Raw genomic sequence first — 22,464 nt, forward strand, 5'->3', positions numbered from 1 at the left:
GTCCTCAAATCGTTAGTGATCTTGTCATAAAATACTTCACGTTAGTCAAGAAACAAGTTATAAGTTCTTTGAAAATGAAACTTAAAGATAAATGTAAATTTAGTCTTATATTTGATGACTATACTTCAGTAAAAAACAGAAGATATATGAACTTCTACACCACAAGAACTTAAATCTACATCATATGAAGGATTTCAAATGCTTGGAATGATAAGAATCCAAGGTAAAATGCCAGCAAAAGCTATTAAATTGATTAGTGATAAGCTTAATTCATTTGATTTAAATTTGGACAAAGGCATTGTAGTTTCTGTTACTGATGGAGCTAGCTTAATAAAAAAAATTGATCATGACACTAAACCTGAACATCAAATGTTACAACCACACTATTCATCTATGTGTGATTGTTGTACTCAAAATTGAAGTACAAAAAACATAGTTGATGCACATGGTTCTGATAATAACCTTGTTGATGGTGGTATGGAAGCTGTAGGTTTTGATCAAGGTTACAGTGATGATGAAGATGGAACTGAAGTTGGGGATAATATTCAAACTGTTCATAAAGTTAGTAAAGGTTCTATTCCATTATTGAAACTTGAACATCAAGAAAAATTTTGTAGATCACCAGTGAGCAATGATGATGAGCTTCAACCAAATATAATCAAAAAGTTTTAAAAAGAAAAAACTTTGATTTGACAAGATGGAGCAGCACTATTGATATGCTTGAACGTTTTTTGGAGGTGCAAACAAAAGTAAAAATAGCTCTGATTGGTATGAATATTGGTTTTCCTCTTACTAAAAATGAGCTTGATGTCATAAATGAACTTTGTGTTGCTTTAAAACCACTAAAATTGGCCATTAATACTCTTTCAAAAGGAGATGCTGATCTTTTGTATTCTGAAATTGTAATTGAATTTACAAGAAAAAAACTTCATGAAGCTAATACATCTATAAGTCAACTTGTTAAACAGATATTTGAATATAGAATAATTGAAAGAAGAAACATTCATTTAATTCATCTAATGAAATAATTGTCAAATCCGAATGTGTTAAATAAAGATGACCAATTTGGCAACAAGATTAAAAAAAATATGATTACTAAACTCGCTACTAATCTCATTCAGCAATTATTTCAGCCATCTGATGATAGCTCTGATGATGACAAGAAAGTAAATAGTATAACTGATAGTATAACTGATAACGTAAAAAGTATCAAAAATGAATTGAATTTAGCTCAATTACTCAAACTTTTTATTAAACAATCAGACACTGAAATGAAGCAAGTTTACTCTAACCTGTCCTATTATGGGGAAAAAAAAACAGTTATAATAAAAAAACCCTAAAAGACATTTCTTCCCTAAAGAAAATCCCTGGTTGATGTATGTACAGCCCACTGGGGGTACAGCCTAATACAATAAATTTATGTACAATACAATAAATTTATGTACAATCTGCTGCATGCCCATGGCTAGATAAATCAGTCAAAGTAGCCTTAATGTGTAATGTGTAACTTAAAGTATGTAACCTTAATGTGCCAACCCCTAAATGATTTAGTCAATAAATTTACACCTAATTGCACATAAAAATAAAATTAAAAAAAAAAACTGTTATTTATTAATTCCTATTATTTTTTAATTATTATATTATAAGCAATTAATTAACTAATTAAAACTATAAACTAGTATTTCAAAAAAAAAAGGAAAATTAAAATGTGCAATCAGTAATTTTGAGCCCGGATCATCAGTGTGCAATTGAATTAATTAACCTTTACACTAACAATTTTGCAAGTAATTTTGAGTTAAGTTACTAATATTTTGTATATTTATTTTGGAATGTGACTGTTTTAACTAATCAATGTTTTTGCATGATTTATTTGCAAATGATTATGTAAAATTTGCAAATGGACTTTGATTGGCGTTTGACTGACTTTTTTCTGCTAACCAAAAATTAATTTTTTTTTTTTGTTCCAAATAAAGTTATTTAGTCCTGTTTTATATTTATACTTTATATCTTCTTATATTGATATTATGATGCTAGAAACAATGCTTCAAAAAAAATAAACAATCCCAGAATAAAATAATGACCATACCCTACAAAAACATCTTTGGAAATTTATTTTCGGAGATGTTTTTATTAAAAACCGTTAAAAAGTTGATTTTTTTATTAATTTTAAAAAATCAAATTTTATATTTACCAGTTTTTATGTGATAAAATCTAAAATTCATATATAAACTATAATTTTTTCTTATTTTGTCAATTCTAGTACAAAGATTAATTACATCACTTTTGTTTTCCTGAAGGTTCTGAAAGTCTTATGTTCTGACAAAAATTTGCAAATTCTAAAAAATAAATAAAAACCAAAAAATAAATATCAAATTTTTTAACAGGTAAAACTAATTTATTTTTAAAAAACTTATAATTGAAGTTGTAGGAGTATTTTATATGCAAATAATGTTTAGGAACATATATAGTCTTTTTGAATAATTTAATATAATGGCTATGCCTTTCTCTCTCAATAGCTTCTTTTGCAACAATTATTGATCTATTTTTGGGATCTTGCAAAAGTTGTTGCAAAATTCTAAAAGATAATTTTTTACATCATTATTATATTATTACACAATCTATAATTACATTGTAATAGTATAACTAGTTTGTAATACCAAGTAATATTTGAACTTTGTAAATTGGAATCTAAACTAAATGACTTTTTATGAAGATTTATTAGTGACCATTAGATTATTTGTGACTATAAGTCACAAATGGTGTAAGTCACAAATAGTATAACTTAAAGTTTCATGCAAAACTTACTGATGAAAAAAGTATATACAGAAAATATTGTCTGATGACATAAATAAGTTTTTAAATAGAAGTTTATATTCATGGTTTCAATTTGACATAAGTTTGTTATGTTTATAAAGCAAATTCACAGACAGTGGTATTTTTCTGTCATGCTTAAGTTACAAGATTTACCACAAGATTTGAATGACTCCATTCAGTCAAGAGTATTTTGTGTTAGGATAGGCCATAAACCCTTATTGATATATTCGAGATTGAATTATTTTTATTATGAAGAATAGAAGAAATTCTTGATGTAAGCTATAACTTTTAAGTTGTTAAAAAAGTCACCTTTACATACCTTCACTTTTATATATATATATATATATATATATATATATATATATATATATATATATATATATATATATATATATATAAATACATATATGTATATATATATATATATATATATATATATATATGTATGTGTATATATATATATGTGTATATATATATATATATAAATACATATATATATATGTATATATATATATATATAAATACATATATATATGTGTATATATACTTATATATATATGTATGTATATATATATATATATATATATATATATATATATATATATATATATATATATATATATATACATATATATATATATATATATATATATATATATATATATATATATATATATATATATATATATATATATATAAATTGATAATATTAGAGGCCTTTCTGATGTTTAAGGATCTTTTGCAACCTCTAAAAAATTAACTAAAATGTTTTTATAGAATTTTTTCTTCTTTCTTTTTAGGGTGCTGCAAAACAATTTATTGATATAAATAACACGACATCATGTAGTTTCGTAATATACAACACTAATGAGTATGTTGATGAGTACTTTTAAAAATTAGATTTCTATTTTAATTTTTTTCTTAATTATTTTTAAAAACATTTGCACATTTCTATTGAATTTCAGCTGGATTAATGCATTTTTCTTCTAATATTGGACACATAGACATTATCTACTGTCAAAGTAGAAACTACTTTTTTAAAAGTGTTGCGTTTTTAAACAGTGTTTAATAGAAAGTTATAGACACCCAGGAAGTCCATAATGCATAAGTAATTCTTTAATTTAAAGGATGAAAAAAATCTGCATATGCCAATATTTATATTTATTTTGTTTAATTTTATTTAATTTATTATTTTGCTAAAGTTTATCCCCTCCTTAAATGTGAATTTGAAGTTACCCTCTCCTTAAATATCAATTAATTGTTAAATAATTAGCCCTCGGTGTAGTTAAGGCGATTTACAAATTATTTGAATTCTTTTATTTGAAATTGCCATGATTTTATCAGTGTATTATGCCCAAATAAGAGCTTTAGATGTTATAATTTTTTTTGCTTCAGGTTTTTTTAATATTTAAAGAAACTTTTCTTTTTCATATATAATTTTCAAAACCTTTTTACTAGCCCTAATAGTTTATCTAAAGAACACCATTTTGGAGTCTTTAGATAAATTTCGCTCATTGGCGTTAAAATGAACTTAGTTAAAATCTTTTGAGAACGTACCTTAACCCACTATAGATCCTAGTTCTAATCAGTTCTGACGTATATTAATTATATATAGTTGTCAAAATACATTATTTTTATCAATTTTCACAAAAAGTACTAGAATTCTGACCAAGAAAGAGTTTATAATTAAGAAAAATTGCCACTAAATGATCAGAACAGATGATGTTATTATACTATGATGTTCATTTCACCTAAAAAACGTATTTATTTAAAATCTTATTCTAATTTGGACAAGCGATTGTAATTTTAAGGAGATTTTTTTTTTAAAAAATAGAATCTTCGGTCTGGTTTTTTTTCTCTAAAAACATTTATATTTTATGATAGCACAAAATTTATCATTTTAATTTTTTTCATCTTTTCATAATTCACAGACCTGATATTTAACAGAAATATGTCGTATATCATACAGACGCTATAGTATTTTAAAATTGCCTTAACTACACCAAGCCTTCCTTAAATACATTCTCTTGAATTCATTATTTTATAATTTAAAAACTAAATAAGGAGAAAGATATATATATTTTTTTTTACTTAGGTTTTAAATATCAAATTGATTATTATCAAATTGCTTTAATCGTTATCATTCAATGTATTTAACATCTTTCTATTTTCTTTTAATTTTTTTTTTTGCTTGTCTTATTTTTTTAATGTTTTTTTATCTTATTTATTTTTCTACATTCACAGTTTTCTTCTTTGTCATCAAATAAAAGTAAGAAAGGAAAGTTTTTACTAAATGTTGCTAATATTGTGTTTGTTGGTATTGTAACAAAAATAATCATTTTAGACATTTTAATATACATTTTAATGTGCCTTGCTTTATTTTAGTAATATACTCCGTCTACAAGTTTTTCATTTGTTGGGTTGGTTTTGGCTTATGAATTTTATTATTGCATTTGGACAGTGTTCATTAGCAGGTGCCTTTGCATCCTGGTACTGGGCATGGGACAAAAATAAGGTTTAAAATAGTTAAATAATGTGCTTAAATAAATATGATTAGTAGTATGTTTGTTATTACTGTTAATTAAGATGTAATCATTTAATTTAGGATATACCTTCTCTACCACTGTTGATGTCTGTTGGCAGAACATTAAGGTAGAATACAAGTATACAAATATTTTATTTAAATATTTTTTTAGGTTAAAAAAGTTATAGTTCCTAGTCTTTTGACAAAACTACTCAAAGTCAATTTTTATATTGACTATTTTGTATTTGTTTATCAAAAGGTTTATTTTTTGTTTAAAATGTAATTTGCTTGTTCTTGTTCTTCAAAGTGTTTGAGTTTGTTCAGCATTATAAAAATTCATTTCAAAATTCATAAATTTAAATCCAATAGGTGCTTCTTCAGCTGCTGCTGAAGAAGCACCTATTGGATGCACCTATTATAAGCACCTCATCATTTAAATCTAGAAGCTGAACACTACTTATGGTTACTGGTTCATTTAAATCATGTACTTGTTTAAACATTATTTGATTTTAAAACTACTCATACTAATGACTATTGTATTGTATTAGCAGTTGGTTGGTTGGTTACAGATGGTTGCACCATTGTGCTATTATAATTCAAAACAAATTATATAAAATTGTTATACGAGTTATCTACAATACATATTTATATTATATATTATTTTATATTATAATTAACTTGTATAACTAATAGATAAATTTTATTTTGTTGACCCTTTTGACCCAGTTGACAGTTTCTCAACTAATTGTATTATGGGCCACTAGCTGTTGTACTGAGTAAGTTACCTAAATATCCTAGAAATCTTTTTTAAAGTCATGCTTTTGCTTATGGTCTATAATATTTTTTCTATGTCCATCTTTTCGCACACGTGTGGAATTTACATGTTTCGATAATGATGTTTTCTTATTTAAATATGACATTACGAAGGAGCATAAGCAATTTTTTACAATCAGGTGTCTTGACATAAACCTATTTTGATCAGGATTGAGTATTTTTATTGCAATAATGCCTTTAGTGCTTTTATGAGCTTTTCCAACCATTACCTTCAAATTGTTTGGTGGTTTTATATCAGATTTTTCCTTCTCTTTATAATCAATTTATCACCACAATGGCTAAGAAACCTTACTGCCTTAAGTATAAAAATAGTAAATAATAATAGTAAATAATAGATAGTAACTTATAATAATAGTATCAGTAATAATAATAACTATATTAGTAAATACTTTTTGTACAAAGTTCATTAATTTGAAAGTTCTATAGAAAAGTATAAAACTATCTAATTTAATAGAAGAGTTGGCTCAAAAAAAAAGACTCATTAAAATAAGGCTATTTTCCTTAATTTACTACAAAATGGTTTTTAAAAATATTAAGCTCCTAAAAGAATTTGATTTCAGTTGAAGCACCCCTAAGGTACAAGGACATGGGTGTGACCCATACAAAACTAGCTAATCTTATAAATGTCGTGTCCTTGTCCCTTAATGTACCTTAGAGGAAGTTTCAACTGAAATCATATTCTTTTAGAAGCTTAATATATTTTAAAACCATTTTGTAGTAAATTAAGGAAAATAGCCTTATTTTAATAAGCCATTTTTGATAGTTTTTTCGAGTTTTTTTCTATTAAAATAGAAAACTTGTTTTATAATGAAAATTTATTAAGTATTCATATTTATATATATTGTATTTTTTATGAAAATGTTATACTTTGAATTGCTTTCTTCTATAAGATACAAAAGAACTTTTTTTATGCATAGGTATCATACTGGATCTCTCGCTTTTGGTTCTTTAATAATAGCAATTGTACAACTTATTCGTGCAGCTCTTGAATACATTGAATATAAATTAACAGGTGTGACTTTCATGAGTAAAATCTTAAAGTTCTTATGTATTGTTTCTTATATTGCTTTATATTTACTATTTTGTAAATTTTTATAGGGCATGGTGCTCAACCAAGTCCAGTCACCAAATTCCTTTTAAAGTAGGTTGTTACAAGATTTATAAAAATATAATGTTAAATTCACATACTACTTTAATTTATAATATGTTAAGAGCCTATGGCCATTTTCCATTGTCAATCTTAATACTTTGATAAGCTGACCTTATTCTGCTGATATTTATATCTATCTATCTATCTATATATCTATATCTATATATATATATATATATATATATATATATATATATATATATATATATATATATATATATATATATATATATATATATATATATATATATATATGTATGTATATAATGTATTCCCTTTAAAATCTTTTAGATGTTTAAAGTGCTGCTTCTGGTGTTTAGAGAAATTTTTGAAATTTCTTAATAAAAATGCATATATTGAAGTAAGGTTTTCTTTTGTGTCTCTTTTTTTTTTTTTTTTTTTGAGAGTTTATTTATCTTTTATTGGAATTTAGATTGCTGTTTATGGTAAAAACTTCTGTGTTTCAGCAAAAAATGCTTTTATGCTGCTCATGAGAAATATTTTACGGTAAATATTAAAGTTTTTGACGGAATATGATTTTCAAAGTCAAATTTATATAGAATGAATATAGCAACACACTTAGTATTTAAATCAGACAATAACACCCATTTGGTTGTTTCACTTGGGTATTATGTTGTGTGTTGCCAAAAACTATTAATAGAAAGTTGTATTAGAGTTTTTTTTCTAATGTTTCACTAAATTATATTCATAGAATTTTTAATACATAAAAATTTACATACATAATTATATGTAAGAAAATGCTCACTGAAAGTAGACTTGATGCTCAAAAATTTTAATTCTAATTGTTTTTATATTTAAAACAAATGTAAGAATAAATAAATAAATAATAATAAATATGATATTGCTTTTTAAAACACCTATAGCATTTAAGCTAAGTTTTGCCAGTCAGTATTTACTTTTTTAAGTTCGCTTTGCGATTAATTTTAGAAAATCATTTAAAAAGCAGTTTATGTGTCATTTAGTGATGTATATTTAAATATGTTTGAGTAATACATTTTTAATAAGAACCAGGTCATTTAAGTATAGCACAAGTTCTTAAAATTTAGGTTAAAAATGAATTTGAATAATTAATATGTAATGGGAATTTTTAAAACTTAACAAATAAAATTTTCTTTTTCTGGTGTTTTTTTGAAAATCCAAATAATGGTGTCAGTATGTAAATACCGTATGGGCATTTGTTTTAAAAGTTACATTCTAAATGTCTTTTATATGTTTTTTAAATGTCTTTTAAATGTTCTTTACATAAGAATGTTTAGAAAACGTTTAAAAGACATTTAAAATACATTTATGATGTAACTTTTAAAAACAAATGCCAACTGTGTAGTTGAGTTTATAACAAGGGATAAATAACAACAAAACAACAATTCTCTTACTTTTTTTATTTATTTAAAGGATTTTTTCTTGTGTTCTTTTTTCTTATCTTAAGGTTTCTTTTTTCTTATCTTATAGTTTTTTTTTCTAAAGGTTTTTTTTGTGTTGCCTAATTTTATTTTGATGTTTCTGAAAAATGTCGAAATTGATAAGTTATATGTTGTTAATTTTAAACTTAAATTAATACTATTTCAAAAACAGCTAAGCAGCTTGAGTTTGTCTTTATGTCACAAATATAAAAAGGTTGTTCTTCCTAAATTGTTATGCTATTAACATAATTCCAAAATGCCATTAACATAATTTCAAAGTTATGTTAATGCAGCGTATGGAGCTTTTTTTTATTGTTTTACTTTTTTTTGTGGAGTATATCAGAAATGAGTAATATAGGAAATTCTTGAAAAACCAAAAGCATAAAAATTACAGGATATTTATGCCGCATTCAGTTTTTGGATTTGAAAAACTGCCGGATATTTGATAATCAATCAAAACAATTTTTAATATGATAAAATCAGCAGTCAATAATTTTATTTTCATGAATCTTTATTCAATTTTGAATAAAATTATTTTAGAAACTGATTTTGGTGCAGAAAATAACTGATATTGAAAACATTCGCTCAGAATCGGTTGATGTTGGTTGATTAAAAAATTGCATCAAATAGTTCTTTCAATTTTTTGGGTTGTTTTTCAGTATTGCAAAATAATGTAAATTCTTGTTTTATATTCATAATATGGGATTGGTTATCCCTGATTTGTGATTCTCTTGATACTGAGTTTGGTAAAACTTTCTCCAGTTCTTCTTCTATAGTCATTTGTTTTTATTCAACAGAAACAATTTCACTGTAATTTTCTGTTTTGTAAAAGTTATTGTAAAAAACCCTTTGCATTATTTCATTTTCCAAATGCTATTCATGTTTTGATAGAATATGAGATGAATCATTCAAAGATTTCAGTAGATTCGTTAAACTTTTATTTGTGCATTTAGCAATTCTTCTTTTCAAATTTTCTATTAACGTTTTGCTTATTTCACTTTCATTACGAAGTTTATCATAAACTCAATTATTGCATCTGATGATGATCAAGGTGCATTAAAGAGATTATACAGCTAGTTTTATTAGTTTGAAAGCATTAACGAAACCACATAAAAAGTTTAAATTTACTTCTGCCAGCAATTTTATTTAAGTCAAGAAGAAATTCAGTTTTATGCTCTTGAATTTTTATAAAACGCTCAACCATATCAGTTATGAGTTCTAGTTTTTGCATTTGAGCTTTAAAAATTATGCTTCTCTAGCTTCTGTGAGCTCTAAGAATTGTCCAAAAAAATTGTTCTCTTTGCCTAAATTTGATCTTCTCTTGCAAAATATGATTTCTAACTGTTAATTTTCTAAAAAAAACAAACAGACAATTTTATGTATGTTTTTGATGTTTTCTTGATATTGGTATTCAATAAATATTGAATATTCGTTCGACAGACTAGCATTATTAGCTTCATCTTGATATTTATAACAATCTTCTCTATTGTTATCAATATCATCTTTTTTCAATATTGCATTATTATTATCATCACTGTATAAATTGTTTTTTATATGTTTTTAATTCAAATATTTGTTTTAATTATAAAGTGTGTCGCAAACAGTTAAATGCCATAGTTAAAACATAATTTTTAAAATTCCTGGGCCCTCTCTACCATACCTAATCATTATAGGCCCACCATCACAAGTTGGCGCAATAATATCTTTCTCAAAAGAAATGTTAAAGTTTTCTAAATGAGTTTTAACTAGATAAATTAAGTCAGATGCAGAACAAGATCCAAAAATTCTCACAAATTCGATATTATACGGTTCTCTTTCAATATCATCAGGTAAATTGATATTAACATAGCGTTTCATGTGAATTCCATTTTTTCTACTGTAATACTGAATCTTCTACTACTCATCAGCTTTTCAATTAATATTGTACTTAGTTAGGCCTTTTTTTCTCCTTAGATTTTATTAATAAGTTGAATGATATTTGATTTTTCATATTTTCATCATTTTCATATTTGTTGGCTAACAGCTAGTTTAGTTCTTTTTGTTCTACAACGTGTCATGATATCAAACTTTTTTTTTTAATCTTCATGGCTTGAATTACTTAGCATAATTCCATGAATTGTTTTTATGTTATTAATCATTGCACCAGTATAGCCGTTGCTGTTTAAAATTTTTGTTTTGCATACTTTACATTCTGTTTTTATATTAGAAATTTGGTTAAAATGCTCCCATATTTTTGATGTTTTTTTGGAACTCATCTAGATGGGCTAAAATAAGAGACTTTAATTTTGAAAGGATAAATTAAAACTAACTGAAAGAACTATTTACCGTTATGTTTTGTTGATACAAATAAATTTGTAAGGTTGATTTAAACAAAGTATTGAACACAATTCACTTCAACAAATGATTCATTTCAAAAAATGATTGAAGAGATAAAACAAAAAACTTCAACAAGCAATGCTCTTGAATAATATTTCATCAGCAATCAATTTTTAAAGTTTAATTAATATCTATAATATACAAACATTGTTTCATAGAAAAGTCATTAAAAGTAGTTAAACTTTGTTACTATAGAAAGTCATTATGAGTTACGCATGATGTTCTTATAACAGATTACCAATTAGCATCACGATATAATTACGGGTAGTAGTAACAGTATCGAAAACAGCCAAACTGAACAAATTCAAAAAGGGACTAATATCTGGATTAATATCGAAATAGAGAATAAAATCAAAATTGTGGAAAAAAAAATAGTATCGAAAATCCTAAAAGGATTGAAATCAGAAGAAAATTATTAACATCGAAAAAATTAAAAATTGAGTAATGTCAAAAATTGATGATTATGATTCTTTTTTTTTTTGATTGATGGACTGCCTGCCCAAACCAAATCCTTGGTTGATGTAGCAGCACTCCTAGCATGTTATACCTATTTGTCAGTCCATGTAGCAACGCTCTTCCCATGCTCTACCTCTTTGTTAGTTTTTCAATACTATTCCTAAATCCAAGGAATAGTATTGAAAAACTATCAAAGAGGTAGATAATGAGTTTCCTTTTTTTTTTTTTGAATCAATTCTTTAAAATTAATTTTCTATATTAATCCAAAAAAATTGTTTTGATCAAAAAAATTTCAATATTAATTTTCAAGCAATTTTTTTCAATACTATTCTGCTTTCCCATATTATTGTATTTTTATATAGTTGTATATATATAAAGACATAATTGTAAATATCAAGGGAGTTTAGTTTGTATATAAGTTATGTTTAATTTCGTTAAAAGATAATGGCATTTACGCATAATTAAAGACTATAATTTTTAATGTGAAAATACAATATCATTTATGTTTAACGAATATTTGATTAGAAATTTAAAAAAATTAGTTTACGGATATCGGATACATTCAACAGATTCAAAGATTTGAATAGATAAAAAGAAAACAGGGGATCTTGATTTTCTGATGTTCTTAGTGAGATTTGTGGATTGCAATTTAAATATCTGCTCAACCTTGTTTCTTGTAATTATTGGTTATAAAAATATGCTTGGTTTTATTTATATTCTCACCATTTGGAACTGCAGTTGTCAAAAAAATTGTCTCCATATTAATTATATTCTTATTTAATTCTTCAATGGCATAGTTTATATTGTTTTAAACTTTTGTACAAGCTATTGTACAATATAACCTCCTTTTGTAGCACCTTGGTCTTGTTTAAATTTTTAATGCAACTTTGTAACAGGAACATTAAAAAAAAAATTTAATTTTTGATTTAATTCACCTCCCAAGGCTCTGAGGAAAACACTACAGTCAAGGAGGTTATTCATTGTTTTTATTTTTTTTAATTTTTTTTATTTTTTATTTTTTATTTGTTTATCTCTCTCAATCTCTCTCAACTCTGAAACATGAACAAGTTAAACAAGACTGATGGACGGAGAAACAGGTTTATTACAATACTTGCAGTGGCATAGGGTAGACTTGAACCTCTTGATTGTGAGCCAAAAGTTAATGTAACTTTTATGAAGTAATATAAATTTAATGTTGAATCCTGAATTTGATATTTGTTGCTTACAAAATTTAAAATGTTTATGCATATCATGCAACTGAAAAACCTTCTGAATTATTTTTTACACTCACCTAGATACTATTAATTATTTTTTAACAATATAATAACTTGATAGTAGTCTAGTGGCAAAACACTCTACTGACAATTAAAAGTTTTGAGGTTCAAATCTACCCTGTGTCTCTGCAAGTACTGCATTCAAACTGTTTCTACACATAGCGACTTTAGTTTGTGTTTTGGATTATTGGCTTAATAGAGATGTAAATAAAGATAAATAAAATGAAAAATGTTTAAAAAAATTAAAAAATGTAGCCTCCTTAATTGTAGTAGTCTCTTCTGGGGCCAATTAATTTAAATCAAACATTAAAAAAAATCAAATATAGCACATATAAAATAGATTTTGACAATTTTTTGTAGCCAATCATTTCTATATTTTTAATTGTTACCAGTTTTTCTTCTTTTACAGGGTAGCAGTTTTAGACAAAGTAACAGATTTTTTACTTTTCATTGGAAAGTTGTCAATAACTGCTGGGATGGGTATTAATGATTTTTAATTTTCTAAATGACTTAAAAAATAATTTTTTAAATATATTTTTTTCAACAAAAGCTTCAAGTTTAATAGAGCAACCTTTTTTTTCAGGAATTGCAAGTTTTTACTTTTTTCACAAAGAAAAAAATATGAATTACTATTTTACTCCAATAGTGGTATGTATTACAGTTTTAATTTTGATTTTTAACCTACTGGTAGTGTTGACCTGTATATTTTATTTGACCTGTGATTTTTAAAATTGTTTTGATGTACAATAAATTTGCTTTGTTATACTCATTTTTTTATTAATGAAAATTAGTATTAATAAAAAAAGAAAAGATGCCTAAATATACTAAAAATCTTATAAAGCTAAAAACTGATATATAGAGATATTTAAGACTTTAAAGTTTTATTAGTTTATGATTGAAATTTTTATTGAGTCAAATTCAATTTTTTATTTTAGTATAAACAACCTCTGTTTTTTAATAATGTATTGCATTTATAGTACTAAATAATTTGTAATGATAAGTTACTGTGTACATAATACTAATCAACTGCATTCTAATAATAACTGCATTTAAATGTCTTTTATGTGCATTGGAGCCAGGATACAAATTCACATCTAAAAAATATAAAATATTACTGGTTCTAGATATGTACCAGTCGTTGATTGATATTTCGTCCGTACATTTTGCCTGTACATTAAAAAAAGTTAAAAAGCTGGATTTTGAAGACTGTGGTGCTTATTTATGTATTCCACAATGCAAAAGTGCATTTTATGATTCAAACAAGACAGGCATTGGATTATTTGAAATTTCTAAAGACACTTCTTATTTGTAATAAATGGTCTAAAATTATGTCTCAGTTTAGAAGAAAAGGGGGTAATGACAATTTCATTATAAAAGAGTAACGTTAGCATGTGAGCTTCATTTTAAAGTTGAAGATATTCAATTATCAACAAGTATTGGCAGAAAAACTCTTAAAAAGGGAGCAATCCATCTATTTTCAAATTTTAAAAGTAAATTTGTGTAAAGAAAAAGGTCTTTTCCTGGAAAGAGAAAATCCAGGAAAAAATAGAGAAAATATTAAACATCTTATTGCTATTCAAAAATATTAATGTTTTAGTCAATGAGGAAAAATCTGGTCCAAAACCAAAATTCAACGCAGAAGATCAATTATATATTTTTTAGTGTGGCAAAAAAATAGGTTTACAACTTTTCACACATCTTGGTTATTCAAAATATCAAAATCTTCATCATATGGTTTTTAATAACATAGATAAATTTTCTATATTTTTCATTGGGAAGTGTTCCTTTCACTGGAACAAGTTGATAAGTATATGCCAGAAAACTTAAAGGTGGCATTTTCTTTTCAAGATGGTGTTTCAACAAAGTGCATAATTGATTGATTTTCATTTTGTGTTATTGTATCAGCTTCTTACTTTCGACTTTTTTTAGAAAATACTTTATTTGGCAACAAAAAATCTTTTTGTTACTTATTAAGTTCCCAGTGCTACATAGCAATGATTTGTTTTTTAAAAGCCAAGAGGTAAAGGAGGAAAGAATGGAAGGATACTGGACACATTCAATGAAATGATATTAAAATGTAGGATTTGTCTGTTCACGTTATGTTGCTGAAAAAGCTAAGCAATGAAGTAACTCTTACTGATTACATAACTATAACTTTTATTACATTTTTTAGTTATATTTTATCTATGCTGCAGTTTGTAACATGGTGTTTTTGTGATAAAGTTCTAGTTTTTGTGATAAAGTTTTTTTTCTATGGAGTTCTCTGCCAGTTAAATTATGTGATAGGGAGGGGGAAGAGGGATTGGTTAGCAATTTTGTGATGATTTGTTACAAGGTGGAGGGGGTATTCAGTTTTGTGATGCAACATTTTATTTTATTTTTTTCAAGTTTCAAATCTAGAAAATCCTTTCTATTTATTAAAGGAGTGCTTAGCATAAAACACTCGACTGGGGGAATTGGAATTGGCTTTTTAAATTGACATAATTTTTATTAGAATTGACATTTTATAAATTGATTTAAATTTTAGTTGCATAATATACACGGCCATGGCATTATGAGTCAATGATATAGCCAATATATCTTCCAATAATAATTTAATGATAGTATTAATAATAATATAATTATTAAATAAAAATAATATTATAATAATTATTAAACAACAATAGTTAAAATGTTAATACGCATTAGCATAAAATGTTATAATTTTAATATAATCTGCACTGCGACATAGACCCACGAGCCGCTAGCCGTTGACAAAATTTGATTTATTTTCAGCCAGTCATGAAATCTTTAGCAAACTATGAAAATAAGTAGTGACATATCCAACAGCATAACTAAATAAATAATTAATTACTTATATCACTTTATTGTTAAGTTAGTTTATAATATTCCATTTTTTTGTTATTGTTATATATTTGGCAATGCCGTAAATCCCAACTAATAATTTTAATGCGTCACTTGCAGTCCGAAACCAATAGATTGTATATTATAACTATATTATAAAAAGTATCAACTTTATTAACTTTATATATATAAAAAATGCTTGTGTGAAATTAGAAATGAAGATATCTAACCCAAGTAAAGGTCAATATTTTTTACAACACAAGCCTTTATATATATATATATATATATATATATATATATATATATATATATATATATATATATATATATATATATATATATATATATATATATATAGTCAGATCAGGTTATCCTGCTACTGGTAACATGTAACCCAGTACAATCTGCTTCATTTCCTGCTGCCTTATAGGATACACCTTTTTAGGCAAAGGCTACCCCCCCCCTGCCTTGGGGCTCTTGGTTGAGTAAAGGCTAGAAATGGTGTCTCGATAAAAATACTCATCTCGGGCAGATGATAAATGCATCTGGCTACTGTTTTGTAGAAGGCCTCCTAGGCAAAGACTTAAGGGGTAAACAGATTCTGTCTGTTGACCAGCCTCACACCCCTTCTTTATCTATTAGGCTGGCACAGATATATTTTTAATACATTGTTTCCAGTTTAGGATGTTGAATGGTGGATTTTCTTGACTCAATGCATGGGTTTTGCTTGTGTCTCTGTAATTATGACTAGGCAACTCATTTTATTATTTCTTTATGAGGGTACAGCTCTAAAACTCAGTTTTATGGTTCTGAGACCAGCTGGTACTCAGGTTTCCTGAACTCTGTGGTAGCTCTCAGAGGCTAATTCATCAACAGCTGAAAAATATCAAAGTATAAACAATGCTATGTTGCGCATGGATGGTGTCCCTGTTTGTACTTTTGGTGTGCATTGCCAAGGCCATACTTGGAGCACTTTTTTATGGCTTAGGGTTTATTAATAGTAATATGGCAATTGCTTGGGCTATTAAACAGTGTACTGAGTACTATCTATGCTTTGAGTCAAGTTCTTTAACAAATTTAAAAATGAAATAAGAACTAAAACCATAAAACACAAAAAACTATCGTCATCACCAAGTTCTCTAAACCTATCATTCACTAATATTCGTGGTCTTCGAAGTAACTTTTCTTCTGTTGAGTCTTATCTCTTGCAAAGTTCACCAGACCTATTTGCTCTTTGTGAGACTAATTTGAGTTCAGCTGTCTAATCTTGTTATCTTAATGTTGATGGTTATCTTCCTTTAATTTGTAAAGACTCCAATAGTCACATGCTTGGTCTGGGCATTTACAATTGTAAGAATTCACCCATTTGTCAGGAAACTAGGTTTGAATCCACAGACTACTCTTTTATGTGCTTTCGTTTAGCACCACTTCACTATCACCTTTCTCTTTGTTTCTATATCGCTCTCCTTCATCTCAAGACTGCACTCTTTTTGATGTTATTTCTGATCATATTGACCCTCTCTCTTTATCCATCAGTCAATATTGTTGTTGTTGGTGACTTTAATGCTCATCACACTGAATGGCTTAGCTCTAGTGTCAGTGACTTTGCAGGTATTAAAGCCTGCAACTTTTGCCTTTCTCAATCCCTAATTCAAATAGTCAACTTTTTTGCTTTCCAGACAACCCATATCATTTACCTTCTCTACTTGACTTATGTCTTGTTTCTGATCCGTAACTATCTGAACCATGCTGTTTTTAAACATGGGAGAAATTTTGAGCAACCAATCAGTTCAAAAATTACCAATTAGGTTTAAACTGTAAAACAAAACAAGCCGGCACAAAGTCAATTTGAATTTAATAGAAGTCTTTGTCTGCTAGTATGTTTAGATCTTAAACCATTTATCTTAGTTGAAAGACCTGGGTTTAAAAACCTTTGTTTAAAAAATACATTATTTCAACCTCCATCATCCGACTGCATATATAGGTCTGCTCTTCAAAACCTTTATACTTAAAAACTTTATACTTTAAAAGACAATGCTTGCTTTTTGCATTACTTTTTATTAGATTCACAGTTTTGATTATGTAATTAAATTTTAAAAAGGTGTTTTTTTTATGTTTGTTAAAGACTTATCAGTTAATTTTAAATTGTATTAACAGAAGTTGAAAAAATAACTAATGTTTCTTATTAGGATATGATATGAAGTGATTATGTACGATTGATTATTATTGCGTGAAACTATAAAATATATAACTGATAAATAAATATAGTTATAATTAAATGATGATAATAGTTAGAACATATATAAAACAACTTTCAGATACATCAAAATACAAAAACATGTTCCCTTAAAATACAAAAAAAAATTTAAATTTAAAACTTTGCACACTTATAGAGAGTCCTAACCCTTGTTAGCTGTGCCTCAAATTATGTAGAATTGATCCACAGCTCTGCACCAACATATTGTGTCACCAAAAAATAAAGTATTTAAACATTTTCGTATTAGTATTTATGTGGACTGTATTAGTATATTTGTACGCGTGTACAAATAATGACTTTCAAAGAATTAAAGAAAATATTAAATAATAATAATTAAAATTTATATTTATTAATTTCATATTGTATTCATAAGATAAATATAAGTAGCTAAGAAAATTAATAATTGCATTTAAAACAACAACCAAAAGTTTTAGAGGAGGGGGAAGGGGGTACAAATTTGTTGTGTAGTTTTATAGAGGTGGGGGTCAATAAAGCATAGTGATTTGTTACTAGGGAGGGTTCTGAAATTGTCAAAAATTGTGTGATGTAATTTTTGGGCGACCCCTATTCAAGTATTCATGTTTTATATATTTCTTTGTTCTTTTTATTAAAATGGTAAACAATGCTTGATCACACACGAAAATTTGTGCTTAAGTTTGTTTGTTTTGCTTTCAAATAGGTTAAGATATGGTGCCAGCTAGAAGAGGCTTAAATCTTGCAAGAATTAAAAATTTGAAGAATATCTTCCTCCTGCAATCTGTGTTAGATGTATACAAATTCATCTAAATTTAGATTTAGACTGCTAATGTAGTTATTAAGCACTGAATTTATTGCTAACAATCAAGGTGAATAACCTAGCAAAAACCTTCCCAGACTCTACGAAAAAGTTTTAAAGAGTTTTTTTTCGGGCTTTGGAGCAAGTGTTAGAATCATTTCATGCTTCATCAGGTTACAAGGTATCTGGAGTTTACAAACAAATTTGGGTCATGATGACCAAGTCATTATTTGTAACTTCATAAAAAAAAATTAACTAGTCTATGCAACCTAATGCATATAAAGAATAAACAAATAAAAGGTTTGGGGTGTTATGTTTCGAAATAGGCCTTGGGTTAGTAATTTTTCATATTATTATTAATAGAGTTTTTTTTTTAAATGGTAAAATTGTGATCGTTTTCTAAGACGTTGATAAATGTTTTTAAAAATTTATTTCATGTTCATAAAAAAATCAAAAAGCCTGTACAAATATTTTTTAAGAACACTTTTTTTAAAACTTTAATTTCTAACTGCAATAGTAGTGGTAATAGAAACCTGTACTTTTATAACAATTTGTGAAAGATAACAAATACGTTACGTTACGTACGTTATTTAAAAATAAAGAATGTTAGCGTTGCAATGGGATTTTTTTTTACTTATAGGCTCACTTAAAACGCTTTTTACTTAACTTTAGGACTTATGTTTTCATATTTTTCTAAATCACAAAATTCTCTATCGTAATCAGTTTAAAAGTAAAAATGGGGATGGGGGGGGGGATTGGTTAGGGAATTAAAAACTTTAGTAGTACCATTAATAAGTCCTGCAAGCTTTAAATTTTCATTGAGATAGTTTGCGTGAATTAAAATACTGTCTATTAGACACTAGATAATCGGTATCGTGTAAGTCGATACGGAGAACGACGGTCACGTATTATGTGGTATCGCTTATATACTGTTGATACCATCAGAATCGGTTTATTACCACTTTAACCCAATGGCACTGACGTCTAAAATCAAAAATATATATATACTTTGTTATAACCTACTGTCAATTTTAGGGTATGAAATCAGTACCCGAAATGATATGTTTGTTAAAACGTGTTTGGTGCAGAACATACATTATATAAAAATAATATATTATTATATTATATAAACATTATATAAAAAAAAAAATTAAAACTATTCTAGATATTTAATTTATTCCACTTTTCTCCACTTTCCCCTACTCAGTTATTATATAAATTTATTGTTCCACTTTTCTCCACTCTCCCCTACTCAGTTATTATATAAATTTATTGTTCCACTTTTCTCCACTCTCCCCTACTCAGTTATTATATAAATTTATTGTTCCACTTTTCTCCACTCTCCCCTACTCAGTTATTATATAAATTTATTGTTCCACTTTTCTCCACTCTCCCCTACTCAGTTATTATATAAATTTATTGTTCCACTTTTCTCCACTCTCCCCTACTCAGTTATTATATAAATTTATTGTTCCACTTTTCTCCACTCTCCCCTACTCAGTTATTATATAAATTTATTGTTCCACTTTTCTCCACTCTCCCCTACTCAGTTATTATATAAATTTATTGTTCCACTTTTCTCCACTCTCCCCTACTCAGTTATTATATAAATTTATTGTTCCACTTTTCTCCACTCTCCCCTACTCAGTTATTATATAAATTTATTGTTCCACTTTTCTCCACTCTCCCCTACTCAGTTATTATATAAATTTATTGTTCCACTTTTCTCCACTTTCCCCTACTCAGTTACTATATAGATTTACTATTTCAAATTACTAATCGTTTATAAAAATAAAATACAAGCTCTCGTGAAGGCTCGAGCTGCGGTACCAAATGATACTATCGGTACCAAACGATGACAACGTAACCAATACATTTGATACCAGTATCGAGTGATCTCCTTACTGATATTGTAAGGTATCGCCCCGATACTAGATGATAAACCGAGACTCAGTACCAGTTATCTAGTGTCTACTGTTTTTTACTTTAATAACAACGTTGATTTTTAATTCTACTTGATGAGAAATAAATTGTTTTATTTTTTATTTACAGTAAATTATAATGTAGTAAGTGTAGTGTATAAATAATTGTGAAAATATTTCTACTGAAATAAGAAAGTTTAAAAATATATATTTTTTAAAATTTTTCTTAACACATTTTTTGAATGGATATTTTGTAATGGTTGTCGGTGTTTTTACAGAGGTTTAATGTATGCTTTTATTATTTCTAATTTAGATTATAACCGTTGGAGCGTGGGTTGTTTCCACAGCTTTTTTTGGAGTCTATGAAATGGCTATCAACACAATATTTCTTTGTTTTCGTAAGTTTATTTCCATTGTTTTCTTTACTTTATTAATTTATTTTTTATTAGATTAATGTGATGCTTTTGATTACGTTTTATTAAATTAAAAATTTAAACATAGTGGAAGACTGCGAGAGACATGATGGATCACCTGATAAGCCATATTATATGTCAAAAAAGCTGATGAAAATATTAAATAAAAAAAATAAAAAGGCGATTGATGAAAAATAAACTACTTGGTGTGAGAGTTGACTACGACAATTTTTTTATTAAAAGCTATTGATTATATTTTATACTTCAATTGGGAAGTTTTGTAATACCTCAGTTTTGTATGTGTAAGAAATTTGTTAACCAGATAATTTTATGTGTAGGGAATGTGTGGAAATGAAACGTTTGACATGACAAACGAAATTACTTAAAATATTTATTGTTTTTACAGCTGTTTGATATGTGTAATTTATTAAATATTAAATTTTTAATAGTAAATAATTGATTTATATTTGCGATTTTGTATTCATAGTTATGACTAATTAATATAAAAAGTTTTTTGTTTTGCATACCCCTCTCTAATTATTTCCGCTTTTTTACCCCTTTTTACTACCCCTTTTGACTTTTTTGTTTTAATGTTTTTAAGTTTTTTGTAATATGCATTTTCCTTTTTCAGTTAATAAAATCGCTGTCTAGCGCAATGGTACCGTCGCTTTAATTTTTTTCTTAAAGTCACGGCAGTGATTTCTGATTGGTTGGTTTTTTTTCCTTTTATTTAAAAAATGCATGCCTAAATGCAACCCTTAATCGATGTATGTGCACTCCACTGCGTCTATCCCTTAATCAGTCGATGTATGTACACTCACTGCGCCTATCTCTTTATCAGTCGATGAATGTAAATAATAAAAATCAATGTAACTTTCGATATGCAACAATATTAATAACTTTCAATAGAAAATAGTTAAAAAACATTTTAAATTTTCCTAAGTGAAGGTCTCGATCTCGGATCATCGTAAAAGATGAACCGGGGAGATACCACAATGCTAAACGGACAATGTAAAGGTGCAATTCTTTTTAAATTTTTAGAAATAAAACTAAATATCACAAAGCATATAAATCAATGTGAGCGATGTCAGAAAACCTCCAACAGAAATCTTAAAGTCTCTCCTGCTTTAAAACCTGTTAAAGTGGAACAGCAAGTAATGAAGCAAGTTGGTGTGGATTTAAAGCTGAACCTCTAAGCAACAAAACAGCAGTATCAGTAGCATCCTTTTTCTATAAGGTTATATGCAGACATGGTTGTTTTAAAATATAAATCAATGACCAAGGTCGGGAGTTCGTAAACTCTGTATCTATTGCATTACATGACATGATAGGTACTCAGCAGCATGTTACCTCGGCTTACCATAAAGACAATGGCCTTGTAGAGAGACAGAACCAAACAATTAA

At 26.7% G+C, this 22,464-nt stretch overlaps 1 protein-coding gene across 1 annotated transcript in view; it reads left to right on the forward strand.

The window, feature by feature from the left end:
- Positions 1-21,586, forward strand: part of LOC100213762 (choline transporter-like protein 4) — a 49,597-nt gene extending 28,011 nt beyond the window's left edge. The window contains exons 17-27 of the mRNA XM_065790825.1: positions 3,615-3,685; positions 5,200-5,329; positions 5,420-5,466; positions 7,090-7,184; positions 7,271-7,313; positions 7,614-7,683; positions 7,756-7,829; positions 13,259-13,329; positions 13,433-13,497; positions 20,961-21,045; positions 21,149-21,586. Coding sequence (XP_065646897.1) covers positions 3,615-3,685; positions 5,200-5,329; positions 5,420-5,466; positions 7,090-7,184; positions 7,271-7,313; positions 7,614-7,683; positions 7,756-7,829; positions 13,259-13,329; positions 13,433-13,497; positions 20,961-21,045; positions 21,149-21,258 — 861 coding nt within the window. The 3' untranslated portion in view covers positions 21,259-21,586. The remainder of the gene's footprint in view (positions 1-3,614; positions 3,686-5,199; positions 5,330-5,419; positions 5,467-7,089; positions 7,185-7,270; positions 7,314-7,613; positions 7,684-7,755; positions 7,830-13,258; positions 13,330-13,432; positions 13,498-20,960; positions 21,046-21,148) is intronic.
- Positions 21,587-22,464: the final 878 nt, after the last annotated feature.

This window comes from Hydra vulgaris, chromosome 02 (genome assembly GCF_038396675.1).
Source record: "Hydra vulgaris chromosome 02, alternate assembly HydraT2T_AEP".
Lineage (NCBI taxonomy): Eukaryota > Metazoa > Cnidaria > Hydrozoa > Anthoathecata > Hydridae > Hydra > Hydra vulgaris.